The following is a 17,445-nucleotide window of genomic DNA, read 5'->3' as shown; positions in this document are numbered from 1 at the left end:
ATTTAATTAAATAGAAACAGATATATTAGCCTTTACGCCTGCTCAAGTTAATTTCCTTAAACTATACCCTGCTAATAAAATCAATGGGTTTAAATTAATTTATTTGATCCCCAAAATAGTATCTTAAAAACTACCATAATTTTAAGTAATGAATTTCATACTTGTCGACAAGATACTTACCTTTGAGTTTTTTAAATATAAATTTATTTATTTATTTGCTTTGTTTGTTTATTTTTGGCTGCGTTGGGTCTTCATTGCTACGCTCAGGCTTCTCATTGTGGGGGCTTCTCTTGTTGCGGAGCATAGGCTCTAGTAGTTGTGGCACGTGGGTGTTGTGGCTCGTGGGCTCTAGAGCACAGGCTTAGTAGTTGTGGCGCATGGGGTTAGTTGCTCTGCAGTATGTGGGATCTTCCCAGACCAGGGCTCGAACCCATGTCCCCTGCATGGGCAGGTGGATTCTTAACCACTGCACCATCAGGGAAGCCCTACCTTTGGGTTTTAAGCTAAATATTTACTCAACAATATTTTCACTCTTCTGAAATTGCGCACAACGCCTGTTGCTTCTAATAGCTGTGTTCATTTCAGTTTTTTAAAGTTAACACATAAAGTAAATCCAGTCACTTCACCTGTTCCCTTACTCTTGATTTCAACTGACAGGTCCGGGGAAGAGGGGATGGCCTGATCCAGGGACAATGAAGATGCAATGTTGAAGAATAAGCTGGAGGAGAGAAGCAACAGGCACCATGGAAAAAACCAAAACAAAGCAAGGTTAGATTTCTCCTATGTCTTGCTTTAAGGTTCAGGATTTAAGAAATGTAGGTTGTGGGCTTGTCTTGCCCTTGTCTCAAAACATGATAATATGTTAACCTGACTGTTCTCATTTCCTTATCATAGTAGAATGACCACGAAGAGCATAGACTTGGTGCTGGGGAAACAGGAAATGCGACATGTATACATACAATTTGAGTAGTTATGTTACTTTTCTTAGCAATAACTTTAGGACTGCCTCAGAACGACCTGCTGAATAAGGCCAAGATACATATTCAACTAACAGACATCCAACACCTCCTAGGCTGGCCTAAAAACATAGGGCTTTCTCTTTTAATCTTTACCATATAGAATCAACCATATAAAAGTAGGTTCTATTATCATCTCCAATAGACAGGTGAAGAAACAGTCATAGAGAAGTCAGGCTACAAACCACAACCTATCAACGTTTGATTTGGGAGCCTGGTCTCTGTTCCCAAGTTCTGGTTCTTGACATTATACCAGGCTGTTGGGACATAGCATAAAATGGGCTAAGTAATCTTTACTTAAGCTTGTGTGGGGAATTTTGGTAATCTCAAACCATCTGGATTTTATAGGGACAGACCTCGGTGTGTATAAATTCTGGGCTGAGGTTACGTATTATTTATGAACTTAACATACCGAGGCTGGTTCCTCTAAGGAAGGGTTCCCTATACCCGCATGTCTTAGGAGAACAATATACACATTCATACAACCAAATATTTGCAACCAGGGGTTTCATCTATAAACTGCTTGATTCATACAATGTGATTCAATTCATACAATTCATACAAAGGAGATGTAGCTAAGTGGATGAGTAAAGGGCTTCATGTGGACTGCATGTTTTACATGGATTGCCTCATCTTCAGAGCCAACCAATGTGATTCCAAAAGGTACATTCTAGGCCAACCTTTTTTCCTCCCTAGGTATAAAAGGTATTTATAACCTACTACTTCCTTTGTGTTTGACCTGTGTTTCACAGTCTCTGGTGTTGACAGTATTGTTTTCTTTCTGCCTGCATCATTCCCAGATCCTTTGCATTGACAATTCCCTTCTATCAACCCTCTTGTCCAGGAGGATGGCAAGGTTCCCTTAGCTGATCTGGGCAGTGACAGAAGGGCAAAGTTCAGAAGTTTAGCAAGGATCAGAGGCAGGAGAAGTAAGGGATATTTTATAGAGGCCTCCTGAGAATAATAAAGTGACAACTGAATAGATGCCTTCCTGACTGTGGACTGAATAGGTGCCTTCCTGACTTCCCCTCAAGTAAACCTCAGTCAGCCCCCAAAATAAGAGAAAGACCCTTCATGGGCATTCCCTTCTGACTATTTAATGATTACTCGTCATTCAGTTTGATTGAGAAACTTCCCCACCACGTTAGAGCATGGTTTTCTACTATAAGAGTTACATCAGGTAGATATGGTTTGGTCATTAGGATGTAATATAAAATCACCTACACCAATTTATCTTCTGTTCTGGTTGAATCATTGGCTTCCTGTCATGCAGGCACAGATTTAGGATCCTATAAGTCCCCTTATTCCCTGCATGTGTCTGAAGAGAATAGGGACAGAATGAATTGTGTTGATTAAACAAAGCTCTTTCTCCCTACAGGAGAGAATGAACATAAGCCGATGAATAATCCTTCCACACAGATTTACCAGGTAAAGACACAGATTGTTTTGAGCTCTCCTATGTGTCACAGTGATGACTGTCCTTTATGTATAAATTTTTTTAGCACTCATAAAAGCTTCTACATATATCATTGTATTTGTTCACTTAAGGTTGTGGGATAGGCAGGGACGAGAGTACCATTCACATTGTACTTTTGAGAAAACTGATGACTGAAGGACAACTTATCCAGTTTATAAATTACAGCACCACCACTCCCACAACAACGCTGCTTTTCTTCCTGTTGCCTCCATCAACCTGGCCATTACACTGTGCGATAACATTTCAGTCAGGAGTGAGAGATCTATTTTTCTTAGTTTCTTATTTTAGCAGGGAGAACTGAAAATAAAAGGGGGTTAATATTGCAAGTGTTCAAATACGTTAATAGAAAAAAATTTAATCTCTTTTTAAACAATGGGAATAATTTGATTTACAAGGGAGATAAATGTTCTGCAAAATTTTATGTAATATGTTTGCAACGAGGGTCACATTGGGCTGTTGGCTCTCTACATAGCATTTCTTTGGCTTCTATCTTCCGCATGTGATTTAAAGTAAATTTCTGTCCTTAAAAATCATAGAGATTATTCTGACATAATTTGTAATGTAAAAGTAGCTTGGGTTAGGGAAACTCATGCCCCTCTCTAGACTTAAGACATTGTTATCTGGAATACATGAGAAGGAAGAAAGAATTGACAGGGCTTGATGGGGGTTGGGAGAAAAGGTGATTTCAAAGTTGGCTCTAAGGTTTTAAGCCCTGGTAACTAGGAAAAAGAGTGGTCTCCCAAATAGAGATACAGGAATCCAGAGGAGCAGGTAGCTTGGGGGAAATGTAATTTAGATTTGTTGAGTTTAAGTAACAGTAAAGTGAAACTAACAACTAGTTCCCAAAAATATCATGCAAGAGATCATTGCTGTGGACCCAACTAGGGCAAGCCAGCACAAGATTATGAAAACATTTTAACATGTTGCTCCTAGAACCAGACCAGCAATGAGAAGGGGCAAAGGAAACAGCTTCATTTCAACTTAATGCATATTTATTGAGCAGTTACTATGTGCAAAGTCTTCTGCTTGGCCTAACGGGAGATGAAACAGATGAAACAGACATTCTCATTGATTTTTAAGTGTCCATACAATAAATAGCTCATACAAGGTAGGCTGTTAGAAGAATTATAACAGAGGTATTGATAAAATTCTATGGAATATGGGCAAGGGATGAATTAATATTGACTGAAGGATTTGGAGCAGGCATTTAAGGACGAGTTGATCATTGGTAAGTGGATATGTGGGAGGGTATTTCAGGCAGAGGGACTAGCCTGAACAAAGGTCTGGAAACCAGAGTGAGTCTTCACTCAGTGCTGATTTGATGCTTTACTTGTCCAAGACCTCCAAAAGCCTTCCCCGCCCACCTCCCCTCTGTTAACATCTGACCTTTGTATGGCATTTGAATGAGTGTGACTATCTCTTTAAACTCAGGTATGATTTAAAGTCTATTATAGATTTAATGTAGGTCACTCCCTGAATGTTGGCTAAATATAGCTGCAGTGGGGGTGGCCTCATTCTCTTATTGCATCACAAATCCAAGTACATCTGTTCACAGAGGAACAAGTGAAGCAGTAGAAGTGAAGTTGGCCTATATGACCTCTGTGATGCTGTGATTACAACCCCATCCTTGTTTTAAAAGAATGTCTCCTAAGCCCCAGTCTGTTTACTCCAAGCAACATTTAACCAAAAGAAGATGAAGGAGGAGAAGTAAAGAAAGAAGAAGAGGAAGAGGAAGGAGGGATGCAGGGAGAAATTAACTATAATAGATACAATCTATACTAAAAAGGGAGAGCAAAATATGAAAGTTGAAGTGTCGGGAATTCCTGGTGGTCCAGTGGGTAAGACTGCGCTCCCAATGTGGGAGGCCTGGGTTCGGTCCCTGATCAGGGAACTAGATCCCACATGCATGCTGCAACGAAGAAGTCAGCATGCCGCAACTAAGACCCGGCGCAGCCAAAATAAATAAATATTAAAAAACAAAAAAAACCTGTGACATCGAAAGTTGAAGCAACATATGACATTTCAGCCATTTTCTATCTCCTTATTTTATTTTCTCAATAGACTCCCCCATCCCTACCTGACATTATAGTAAATATTAACTTGCTTATTTATTTTTTAACTGTCTGTCTCCTTCTCTAGAATGTAAGCTCCAAGGGCAGGGATTAGTACATTTTGCTCTCTGTGGAACTCTCAGAATAAAGTATAGTGCCTGGAACACAACACATATTCAATAAATATTAGTTGAATGAATGAATGAATATCGTGAGATGTATATATCGCTTTGAGCCAAGAGGTCTGATGCAGTCATGTAGGCTGGTGCCAAATGGTATTTGGAAAATTGTCTGGTTCTTTGCAAAAGAAAGAAGTGATTCTCAATTCATACTCTAATCAAAATAAACTCAAAAGTGGATGAAAGGATTAAATATTTTTAAAAACCATAAAAGTTTAGAATTAGTGAATATTTATTTTGTCTCTGGATGTGAAATGTCTTTTTAAGTAAAAAAGCACTGGACGAAATCACAAGGGAAAGGTAGAGCGTTCATCACATCACAATTAAAAATTTTCCCAATGTAAAAATATTTTCAACAAATTCAGAGACAAATAACAAAATTGGAAAAATTCCTACCAAAATATTACAGAGGTTTAATGATGTATAAATAGTTCATAGAATTAATAAAAAGGAAACTTCTGAAACCCCGGTAGAATACGGGCAAAGAACGTAATTTCCCAAAGTAAGATTACAGATGGCTAATACATGGAAGAAAAGGTTGAAGCTCAAAGAAACAATGATTAAAACAAGGAGTATTAGTTTTTGACTACCTAATTAGCAAATTAAAAAATACAGTAATTAATAGTATTTATATCTGATGAGTGTGTGTGTAAATTGGTGGAACCTTTTATGAAAATTAATAGTTAAAATGCAGAAAAAGTGTTAAAATGTTTGTACCCCAAATTGGTTCCCTGTTCGTTCAATGGACGTGACCTCCTTGGTAACAGTAAGGTACCATGACCTAAATCGGGTCACAGAAGGGAACAGGAGAATGAGTACTACCATCTCCCAGTTCATTCCGGGTAGAATTACTGTGGACCAGGTGAATCAGTGGGGACACGCTGACTGCTCCTTAGCTTAGTATACTTCCTTTTATTTGAATGCAAGTCTGTCCCCTTTCCTTCCTGTCCTTGGTCCACTGCACATGACCCTCTCAAAGTCCACCCCAATATCTTCTCCAGAATCACACTGTCTTGCTTCAGCCTTGATTACTTCATTTTGAATATGTATTCTAAAATTATGATTCCATTAACATAAGAAGTGGGCGTCGGGTGTCCCCAATTAAGGCAACAGATGTGGCAATTGTGCAATTTACTTCTAGCTCAACCCTCACACTAATGATTTGAACTCCAGCTGTGTTTTTGCCTCACTTGTAGCCTTAGCAGTGTAGACTCTTCAGCTTCCACCAATTATACTACCTATGTTTCATACATCTTGTCTGAGACATGTTTCTCCGAATACGCTAATTTAGGACATTGCACATCATACAGCATGTTTCTAAGAATATACAACCATATTGTTATAACTTTTCAAACCCTCTGGTCAAATATATTTTGTATAATTATTAATTAATTAAATATGTTGTCTCCTTCTAATACGGTAGATTGCCCTTTGGGTCAATACAACCTAACATCCTTTGACTCACAGTAATTTCATATTTAGGAATTTATCCTAAGGAAATAACCTGAAATACATACAAATCTTTAAATAAAAAGCATTCTAGGGGCTTCCCTGGTGGCTCAGTGGTTGAGAGTCCGCCTGCCGATGCAAGGGACACGGGTTCGTGCCCCGGTCCGGGAAGATCCCACATGCTGCTGGGCCTGTAAGCCATGGCCGCTGAGCCTGCGCAACCGGAGCCTGTGCTCCACAATGGGAGAGGCCACAACAGTGAGAGGCCCACGTATCACAAAAAAAAAAAAAAAATTACAAACAACAAAAATTTCCAACAAGGGTGAATGGGTAGGTAAACTCTGGCGCATCTGTAGGATGGAATATTATATAGCCATTAAAAATACCTACTTAGATAAAAATTTGAAGGCTAAGGGAAAGGGCTTATAAGAATGTTAGCCAAAAGAAAAAAAAGGGGAGGGCAGCATCAAAATATATCTTTAGTGTGATTTCAACAATATAAATATCCGCATTTATATTCACAGCACAAATTACAAGGAAATATGCCCAAATGTTAATGGTTATATTAATGCGATTTGGGGTGACTCTCTTTTTTCTTCTTTATTTTTCCCTGTAATGAAAATAATTTAAGAAAATGAGTTATATACCCAAAGAAACTCTAACTGAAAAACTATGGGAACCAGTCCTGCAGTAATAGGTTTCATCATCAAAACTGCCACTGAACATTTTCTAGGATTTGTAAGCCCAGTTTGAGCCTCAGTCTCTTTTTAGCATTGAGGAATGTCCTCCTAGCTCCAGAGAGGTTAACTCTGCTAGACCTGTGGTGCATCCAAGGATGGATAAGATAAATTTCCAGCCCAATGGGCTTCACAGCAGCCTCAATAGTGCCCTGTGAGAATGACTTTAAGGATCAACCTCTGCAGGGAGTGTAGACGAGTAGATTTGGGAAATTTACTCTTGACTGATCAAATGACTCACCTACTTTGTGTTTTAAATCACTGCAATGGATTAATTTGTTGCAAGTTAATTGCAATGGATTAGTTTGTTGCATTGGATTAACAGAGGCCTACAATTAGGAAGTGGCAGCTGGCAGAAAGAACCTCTTCCTTCTGTAGCAGCCGCAATTTAGGGGGAAGCCAAAGCAGTTACCTTGCCATCCTTGCCATCATGTGTTACTTCGAAATACCTGGGCTTTTGCTCCTGTAGAGCCTTTAGACAGGTGTTGCAGGAATTTGGCATATCTTGTGGAGATTTCTCAAATCTTGACATTTATGACTTTGCAGAGTTCTCAAGGCACAGGCCCAGTCCCTGAATTTGCTTCATAGCAGCCTTCTGACCTTAATAATGGGACAGAAAGGAAGGAGAGAGAAGTCTGTGTAAAAAACAAGTTGGAACAACTTACATAATTCATGAAAATTTAGTTTGAGGGATCTTTGGTGGAAAAAAAAGTGGGAAGACATTGACTAAAATTCATCTTGAGAAGAGTTAAGAAGCCAAGAAAGTAAAAGAAATTGAGAGACAGAAATTAAGAGCATGAAATAGGAAGAATTCGGACTCCCCTCCCCTATTTATTTGAGCCTAAGATGCCCTCTGTGGACCGTAGGCTTCGAAGTACAAGTCTTCCCTGCACCTGCCTCCAGTGGGAGCCCGCCTCCAGCGGCAGGATGGAGGGATCATAACCTCTCTAGAGCAGCTTCATGAAAAAATCAACGAGATGAGGAACGTGTTCAACTCGCTGGAGAACAAGGTAGACACCCATTTCTAATCCTGGGGGTGGGCTGCGGGCTGTCAAATAAGAAAGCTGCAGAGAGAGCAGAAAAAAGACAAGTCCATGTCTTCAGAGTATTTTTTTATTCACAAATGAATGGCTAGTTGGTACCAGAAAACCAGTCTGTAGCAGGTAAAGATTTTAAGAGCCCCAAGCACCTTAAAAATGACCTGTTGTCTCAGGTGTGTGATTGTATTCACTACGGCATCCGCTCCCTGGCTGATCAGTGGTTGTGAAGCTGTTTATAAAGCAGTAGTGTTACTTCAGTGGCAGGTATCTAGGGAGCTCAAAGTAATACATGGAAAGGAAATGGGCTCATAGCTCTAAATGGTTTCAGAATTCCCAAAGTCTCTATACAACCTGGCTGTTAGTGAAATGTATTGATAATTCTTAATTTTTTGAGAACTGGGGTTCTACAGGTGAGGAAAATCCTTTCCCCAGGGCCCTGCTGCTTCCTTTTGCCTCCTAGGGAAAACTCCACACATCCACCTAAGGGAGCAGTGAAAATGAAACCTATTTCTGTTGGAAAGTGGTTCCCTTTTTTTTTTTTTCAAGCAGGAAATGTGAATGAATGTCAGGCTTCCTTCCTTCAATTTTAAAACTTGCCTAGGTTTTGCTTTGATTTTATATGGCCATCGATTTCATTTTGCTCACAGAAGATGAATTTATGTAATGAAAATTACCAGATCAAATCTAGTTGATCTGGTGATTTAATCCATCATGACAACTGAATTAGGACATATGCCGAAATCCATCACAGAGATTAATTAAAATTAAAAATGATTGGAATGAAAAACAGATTGCTCACGTTGTTTCCCAATCTTTCAGCTCCAAACACTTGACAGGGCGTGCTTTTTCCCTCAGAACGACGTCTTTGGTTCCTCATATTTCCCCCTCCTCCTAGCCCTCGAAAGAAAACTTTGTGAAGCACAGTGAACCACAAAACCCTATATTTTGAAAATACGGTGTAGGAGAGTAAGTCTTTTTATAATTGGAGATGCCACTGCAAGTTGGAACCATTTGGATAATCAGGTTGTAAAAGTGTTTAGATATACACATTTGAAGAAATTTTGTTAAGGTACCTGGACTTTAATTTCCATCCCTTTAAAATAAGCATACTTGGTGGATACTTTTAATTGTAGAATAAACCTTCTAAAAAGTTCTGTTGTAAAAAGCAATCTGGAGCTAAGCATTCCTCTGCTTAGCAGAGTGTAAGATCATAAATATCATGAAAGTAATGTTATTATTATCTTATTGTTATTATTATCTTAACTTTCTGTCTGTTGAAAATGTTTTTTTCATTTATTCAATAAATAAAACTGGGGCTTCCCTGGTGGCGCAGTGGTTGAGAGTCTGCCTGCCGATGCAGGGGACACGGGTTCATGCCCCGGTCTGGGAAGATCCCACATGCCGCGGAGCAGCTGGGCCCGTGAGCCATGGCCGCTGAGCCTGCGAGTCTGGAGCCTGTGCTCTGCAACGGGAGAGGCCACAACAGTGAGAGGCCCGCGTACCACACACACAAAAAAATAATAAATAAAAATAAATAAATAAAACTGAACTTTAGAAGTGCTCCATTTTCTCTACATTTCTGTTTGTGCTTAACTTTCTGATTTGATACTTAAAGGGGGAAAAGAATTAAAATTTCTTGAACACATTTTATGTATCAAGCATATGCTGTGGCAGGTACCTTACCTACATTTACTCATTTAATTCTCAAGACAGCCTAGTGAAATGTTATCACAGCTATTTTATGAATGAGGAAACTGCTACAAAGAGGTTGACCAACTTGGCTGAGGTTTTAGTACTTGTAGGAGAATGCTAGGATTTATACCCTATCTGACTCCAAAATTGACACCCTTTTCATGGTTGGAAGTTGACAATAAAAATCCAGTGTGCATTCCTACACAACTGGGCTTGATGGCTGAAGACGATTCACATCACTATCAATGTGCTGAACTTCTACTATTGTAGCTATTTCCTGCCACTGGAAATACCATTATCTCCTTTTCCATGATATCATCCAAGAATATTTAAAAAAAAAAAAACAACTTATTCCCTTTCAAAGAAATATTCAGATATGCTTAATTATTACTCTTTTTATCATTTCATTTTTTAAGGAAAAAATATCTGAATTTCTTCAACATCCCTTCTTTCATGGAATTTGAAGAGTTACAGATCAACACTGTCTTTCACACGCATATGTTGCTTTTCAAGTAAATCTCTTTTTAATCAAAAGTGTGAGAATAAATAGTAGCTTGCAGAAGCACTTGCCAACTTAATTAAAATTGCTTGCTTTCTTGTCACTATCAAACTTCAGCATGTGTGATATAAAGAAGATCCTCTTTTTCCTAGATGAATGGGGCCAAGGTTTCCTTAAGTTGTCCAAACTTTAGTCTTCTAGTAAATGAGTTCTGCACATGTTCAAGAGCCTGATTTCTCAAACAAGAGAAACGTCCGAGGTGTCAGTGATACCATTTATAATAATTTATAGCAAACTGAATTCACTCTTTGTGTATTATTTAGTTGCAGGCTCTAGCCTCTGAACTCAAAACTGGCTTCACAGAAGCAATGCAAGAACTGTCAAGAATTCAACATGGAGAATATGCTTTGGAAGAGAAGGTTAAGAGCTGCAGATGTTCCATGGAAGAAAAAGTTACTGAGATGAAGAATTCATTGAACTATTTTAAGGTGGGCCCCTCTTCTATTTCCCTGCTGAAGAGAGATTCCTGGTCTTAGTAACAGAAGTAGAAAACTTGCCTTTTTGCCTAGCAACCAAATACAAGAGTATTCCTCTGACCCATTCACTAATTTTCATGGAAAAATATCTATATCATGTTTTTACTTTCTTGGATCTCTGTGTTAAAATTAGAAGCTACAATAGAAGTAAAATTGTTATCTCTCATTCATTGATTCAACAAGTATGTATTAAAAGCTTACTGTGTACTAGATATACTTCATATACCAGGTTAAATACATATCAATTCTTATTTTTTAGGAAGAGCTGAGCAATGCCATGTCAATGATCCAGGCCATCACTTCCAAACAAGAAGAAATGCAACAGAAAATTGAACAGCTTCAACAGGAGAAGCGAAGAGAATCTCGAAAAGTTAAAGCCAAGTGAGTGTCTGACCAAAAAATTGACCAAAGGCAAACCCGTAAGCAGCGGCTTGTACAAAGGCACCAGGAACACCTTCCCCAGTCTTGGTGTACAGCTGGCCACTGGGCTCCATGGGCCAGCATGTGATGGAGGCTATGCAGCATAAAAGTTGGTTAATACTAAAAATGAATGGTAATAGAAAACGCACTTAATACAGTAGGAAGTTAAATGAAAAGGATGTAAAGTGCCATGTAGAATTTAATGTCAACTGTAAAAACATGTAAAATAACAACTAGAAAGATATATTTAAATTACGACTGTGTTAAGATAGTGGGGTCACCAGTGATTTTCTTTCTTTATTAGTTTTCTGAAATTTCTCTAATACTATTATTTGACTTTGACCATTGAAAATAAATTTATGTTAAACAATATCTCAACCAGGTTGAATCAAGTAAAGCTTCACCAATAAACAGACATAATCTTCATTGTTATATGTTTTAATATTATCAGATTTAAAATAGAAATAATATTTGTGTGACCCTGGAGAATGGTTCATTGTTTTCAGTTGAGGACCTGCTCCTTCCTGCTACCTTTGTGTTGGTTTGTGAAGAGAATGTAAATCATCCCAAGCAAACTGACACCACTGTAAACTCTGTGAAGAGCTTGACCACAGGGAAGCCAGTAACAGAAAAATATGAATATGGATATGACAATTAGAATGTGATTTGTAGATGTTTGATTTTTTTTCTCCAGCTTTGGTAATGAGTCATGCGAACTGCTAGTATTTAACTGTTTTTAATTGATAAAAACAGCAATTTTATAGGGTTCAGAAGTTTTCTTGACCTATTCTGAACTTGCTCTCTTCTTCCCCCATCATGTATTAAGAGCCTTTGTTTTCCTTCCTTAGGAAAACTCAAAAAGAAGAACATGGCTCACAGGCCGGACCTGCTCAAGCACAAGGAAGTCCTTTCCGTTCCATCAACATCCCTGAACCTGTTCTTCCAAGTGAAGACTTTACAAACCTTTTGCCTTCTCAGGCCTATGAAAAAGGTACAGTTCACACATCATACTGAATTAGCCAAGTAGTTCTTCCTTGGTTCCTAGGGCTTAAGTAACGTTGAGAATAGGCTTACATCATCCATCCTTATTAGAGGAAAATGGTGTATTGCTCAGAATTTTTCCTTTTGTAACTGGAATGTAGAAGAATCCAGGGGATCTAAGAGATGGGGAGAGTCTGCCCAATTTTAAAAGATTTTCTTTTGGGGGAAAATACTAATCTGGGTATTCTAAGTTTCAAATGGATTGGAAATAACTTACTGCACAATAATACTATATCAGCCACAGGAGAAAAAATTTTAAAAATTATTCACTCTAATAAATTGTTTTCTTTTCTACATTATTTTCAATCCTTGTCTCTCTGCATAGACATAAAATTGTGTGTTCTCCTTTTTTTTTTCAGCCAAGTTTTCACGGATATGAGATATTCATATCTGCTCTAACTGGCAGGCAGTGATGTCAGCAACAATCTAACTCTGTACTCCCCTTTGTCTGGAAAACTGATCTGGTGTTGTTTGTGGGCTGAAACAGCCACAGGCACATCCCTGATCTGGGATGATGGAACAGATGTTAGAAAATAATTGCATGTGGCAGTACTGAAGAGACTGGCTTTCCAAGCAATGTCGTTAACCATGTTCGATTACATGTTTGCTACATCTTTGTATCCTCAACAATGTCTAGCAAGCACCTTATACGAAGGAGCATGAATGTAGATATTAACATTGGATGAATTTTCCTCTTATTCTGGTCTCATGTCGAAAGTCTCCAAAAGAGGCTCAGTGACTTCTAGATCAATTGTAAGCTCCTCAAGGGCAGCACTGGTGGTTTCCTACCCTTATGGCTTAAGAAACAATGTGGCTCATATATTCAAAGACAATAAATGTGCTTTGGATAACTGAATTTCAAACTCCTAATCAAGGGGCTTTTAATAGGTATTAACTTCAAAGTACAGATTTGCTTTTTTATTTTTAGTTTTTACCCATTTGAGTAGTTTATTTTAGAGACTCAATAGGTACAGCCTGGGAAAACTCATTTGATCCATCTGGGGAGTGGGTTCATCACAGGTCGTCCTACTTTCTTTGCTCCGTGTCATAGACAGCATGACATAAAAGGATGATCTTGTTAGGGAAGAATATAGAATGGACTTGGAAGGTAGAGGTCAGATCAATGTCAAGCCTGGGGCAGCCGACCATGTTCACAAGATAAAAGATTAAAAGTTATATTTCCAAAGTGCCCAGGTGGATTTAAACTCGCTGTTTGGTGGCAAATTCTCCTTTCTTACTTGTTATATGGGTATGGCTTATATAATATAGTTTATTCTACTGAGTTACTACAGAAATTTGGGGATAACGTGCTGTAGTAAGACATTCTGGATACGATTGGTGGTAGGTCATGTTTAAACTCAGGGTCAAAGGACCAAACTTTTAGAAAGGGTTGGCTTACCCACTGTTAATTACAAAATGGTGCCATTGTTATCTACTGACCCCAAATTCAGTAACTTAAAATAGCAAACATTCATTATGTCAGTTTTTCTGAGTTAGGAATCTGTGCACAGCTTAGCTGGGTGCCTCTGGCTCAAGGTCTCTCATGAGGTTGCAGTCAAGGTGTAGCCGTCCCACTACCCTTCCTTCTATCCATCCATCCACCCCAGGCGCTGATTTAGGTGGTGGGACTTCATAATGAACAAAACAACAAAAAGTCCTTCCCTCTTGGAGTTCTTGTTCTGAAGGAAGCAGACAATGAACAAGACAAATAAAATACGTAGTATGTTAGATGTGATGACAAATAAGGAAACAGAGGTGTAATTTTAGAGAGGGTGCCAGGTAAAGACCTGAAGGAAGTGAGAAAGTTAGTTTATGGATATCGGGTAGAGGGAAGGGAACAGCCCCAAGGTCCTGGTAGGAACATAACTGATGTGCCCAAGCAATAGCAAGAAGACCAGTGGGGCTAAAGCAGAATGAACAGGGAGACAATAGGAGATGTGGGTTTGTTTTTTTTAAAAAGAAAGAAAAATATCAGGCAGGGGAGGGGGGCAGGTATTTCAGGGCCTTAAGATCAATCTAAGATCTTTGGCCTTCACACTGAAATGGGAAGCTGTTGGAGGGCTAAGCAGAGGCTTGACAGGGTCTGCCTTACATTTTAAAAGCATCGTTCTGGCTCTGCTCAGCATTACCATCCTCATCACCATAGTTACACAATAATTAACTCTTGCTGTGTACAGTTTAGAAATGTTATCTGATTTAATTCTTAGGGTTATCTATGAGTTAAGTATCACTTATTATATCTTTTTACAAATGGGAAAATAGTACTTGTCATACTATATTGTAATTCTCTTTTTTCTTTTTTAACTGCTCTGGCTCCCCCAGTCAAAGGTAAGCTCTGTGAATCTATCCCAGTCCCTAGCTCATAGCAGGTGCCAGTCTATGATAGTGAAATGAATACTGACTGAAAGCTTTCCTTCTTCTGCAGCTCAAGAGGCCAGATCCATGCATGTAGGAGATAGCAATGTGAAGGGTATGATGGGTCCTGGTGAGTGGCTCTTCTCTGAGTTCTCTTTTCTTCTAGCAATTCCCCCCTTTCCCTTCTTCTACCTTCCCTGTTTCTACTCCCTAAGTCCCAAACCAGGCATGAAAGAACCCAAGCGAGGTAAAGCACTATGGTTACTAAGATTCCAAGACGTGTGCTGGACTAGGTTGGTGACTCAGTGAAACCCAAAGAGAGAGAAGGGGCAGAGAAGTTTAAGACAAAACCAGTATTCCTGGTCCCTTCGGGCTCATTTTAGTTACCAATGAATTTACACTTGCTGAGAGCTCACAGGTGTAGGTAGCATGACATAAGTGTTCTGTGGACCACATACCTTATAGTTTATGTAATTTAAAAGTTGTTTATTTAAGAGATAATTCACCAGAATTTTATAAATTATTTCATCTTCCCTCCCTCCCTTCCTCCTGCCTTTGGGAAACTTACCATCGTTAGGGCAAAGAAAGACAAATTCCAAAATAAGGCATTGTGTTCGGCACCCTTCTTCCTCCTCTTTCTGTATTTTCTTCCCTGGTGTGCTCACCTGAGAGGCAGCAGGTATGAGGAGTCAATACATACTATTATAAGTTAGTTACATTATTTTATAAATTTATTTTTTAAAAGTCCTTATTCAGTAGAGACTGTGTACAAAGAGTGAGAACATAGACCACAAACAGAGAAAGTTGATGCTTTGCAACTGTGGAGGCTTTTAATCCTTAATTGATATATTTAATCCTCAAGGGATACTTGTACCCAAGCAGAGGCATAATATTTAAGAGTTCGTAACAAATATAATCTTTAAACGATCAGAACTTGATGGCAGACGTTATTTTTCAGGAATGAACCCAACAACTCCAGAAGCAGAAGAAAACCTTAAGACTTGCCTCTCGGCTGATATCCAACACAAGGGCCATCTTCCACCTGGTGTGTGGAGGCAGCCAAAGGATAGTAAAGAATGGGGTGAAGAATATGTCACGAAAGACCACCCAGATAAACTCAAGGAAGCTGGCCAGGGCAGACACAGCTCCTTGGAAAACATTTTATGTGAAACCTCTTTAGCTGGTAAGTCCCAAGGGGCAATTTATTTTTTATTATATATATTTTTTTGCGGTACGCGGGTCTCTCACTGTTGTGGCCTCTCCCATTGCGGAGCACAGGCTTGGGACGCGCAGGCCCAGCGGCCATGGCTCACGGGCCTAGCCGCTCCGCGGCATGTGGGATCTTCCCTGACTGGGGCACGAACCCACGTCCCCTGCATCGGCAGGCGGACTCTCAACCACTGCGCCACCAGGGAAGCCCCCAAGGGGCAATTTAGATGCGGTGGACCTATGAGACCAGCCAGCCTCTGGTTTACTTTTGAGATGAACAAACTAAAGTCTTTGGAGGTGAAGGGACTCACCTGAGGTCACTTGGCCAACTGGGACCACCACCTTGATTCTGGATATTCATGACATTTAGTAATGTAGTGCTTTGTAAAAATGGCATAAGGTTAGTGGAGAAGAGGGCAGAATTTTGTGATCTATTTATTCAGTGATAGGGAATGTTCAATATACGAATCTTGTATCAGGAGTCCACCACCAAAACACCAAACACTGCAATAAGGTCTGTTCTCCCTTCCTCCTTTTTTCCCTCTTTCCTTTCCTTCAAATCATAAATCATCACAGAGTACTTACTATTGATATATGTCAGACAATGGCATATCCCTCTGTTTTGTGGGAGGTAATTAAAAATTTTTTTTTATTATAAAATACATGAAAAATTAAATAATACTAAAAGGTTTATTATGAAGACCAATAACAACCACTTTAAATTCTTTTGACAGTTTTTTCTGATGCTTGCTTCCATGTTTTAAAAAGAGTTCACGCTTCTATTTTTCTATCAGTACTTTATTGATGGTTAATTTACATGGAGTAAAATTCACAAAGCTTAAGCTTAAGCTCACTGTCCCCCTTGTGATCACTACCCAGGTCATGATATACAGACCTGTATAATAAATATATTAATATTTCTAATAATAGAAATATTACCACCAGAATGTTCTCACATGCACCTTTCCAGGCAATATCCACCCACAGAACAACTACTCTGACTTCTGTCACCATAAATTAGTTGTGTCTGTTCTTGACTCCATATAAATGGAATATTACAATATATAGTCTTGTGTCTGGCCTCTTTCTCTCAACATAATGTGTTGTGTGTAATTCATTCAATAGTTTATTCCTCTTTATTAATCATATTGAATAAATTTACCATAATTTTTCCATTCTCCTGATACTGGACATATGGATTGTTTCCAGTTTAGGGCTATTATAAAGCAAGCTGCCATGAATATTCCTGTACAGGCTTTTTTTTTTTTTTTTTTTTAGTGTATGCCCTCATTTCTCTTGGGTGTATACACAGGAGTGGAATATCTAGATTATAGAATAGGATTATGTTTAAGTTTAAAAGGAATTGTCAAGCAGTTTACCAAAATGGTTGGAACATTTTATACTCTTAGCAGCAATGAATGAAAGTTCCAGTTGCTTCACATCCTTCTCAATATTCAGTATGACCAGCCTTTAAATTTGAACCATGCTTGTGGATGTGTCCTGGTATCATATTGTAGTTTTTTTTGGCTGCACTGACTCTTAATTGCTGCACATGGGCTTTCTCTGGTTGCAGCGAGCGGGGGCTACTCTTCGTTGCGGTGCGCAGGCTTCTCATTGCGGTGGCTTCTCTTGTTGCCAAGCACGGGCTCTATGTGCGCAGGCTTCAGTAGTTGAAGCATGCGGGCTCAGTAGTTGTGGCTCGTGGGCTCTAGAGCGCAGGCTTAGTAGTTGTGGCACATGAGCT

At 39.1% G+C, this 17,445-nt stretch overlaps 1 protein-coding gene across 1 annotated transcript in view; it reads left to right on the top strand.

Moving 5' to 3' along the window:
* Window positions 1-743: 743 nt before the first annotated feature.
* Window positions 744-17,445, top strand: part of ARHGEF33 (Rho guanine nucleotide exchange factor 33) — a 46,195-nt gene continuing 29,493 nt past the window's right edge. Inside the window, exons 1-7 of the mRNA XM_029231480.1 lie at window positions 744-768; window positions 2,395-2,444; window positions 10,464-10,628; window positions 10,936-11,057; window positions 11,945-12,087; window positions 14,563-14,622; window positions 15,451-15,675. Coding sequence (XP_029087313.1) covers window positions 744-768; window positions 2,395-2,444; window positions 10,464-10,628; window positions 10,936-11,057; window positions 11,945-12,087; window positions 14,563-14,622; window positions 15,451-15,675 — 790 coding nt within the window. The remainder of the gene's footprint in view (window positions 769-2,394; window positions 2,445-10,463; window positions 10,629-10,935; window positions 11,058-11,944; window positions 12,088-14,562; window positions 14,623-15,450; window positions 15,676-17,445) is intronic.

This window comes from Monodon monoceros, unplaced genomic scaffold (genome assembly GCF_005190385.1).
Source record: "Monodon monoceros isolate NGI ecotype Baffin Bay Population unplaced genomic scaffold, NGI_Narwhal_1 Super_Scaffold_19, whole genome shotgun sequence".
NCBI classification, from domain to species: Eukaryota; Metazoa; Chordata; class Mammalia; order Artiodactyla; family Monodontidae; genus Monodon; species Monodon monoceros.
Note: the sequence above shows the minus strand (reverse complement) of the source record. Positions and strands in the feature narration are given on the sequence as shown.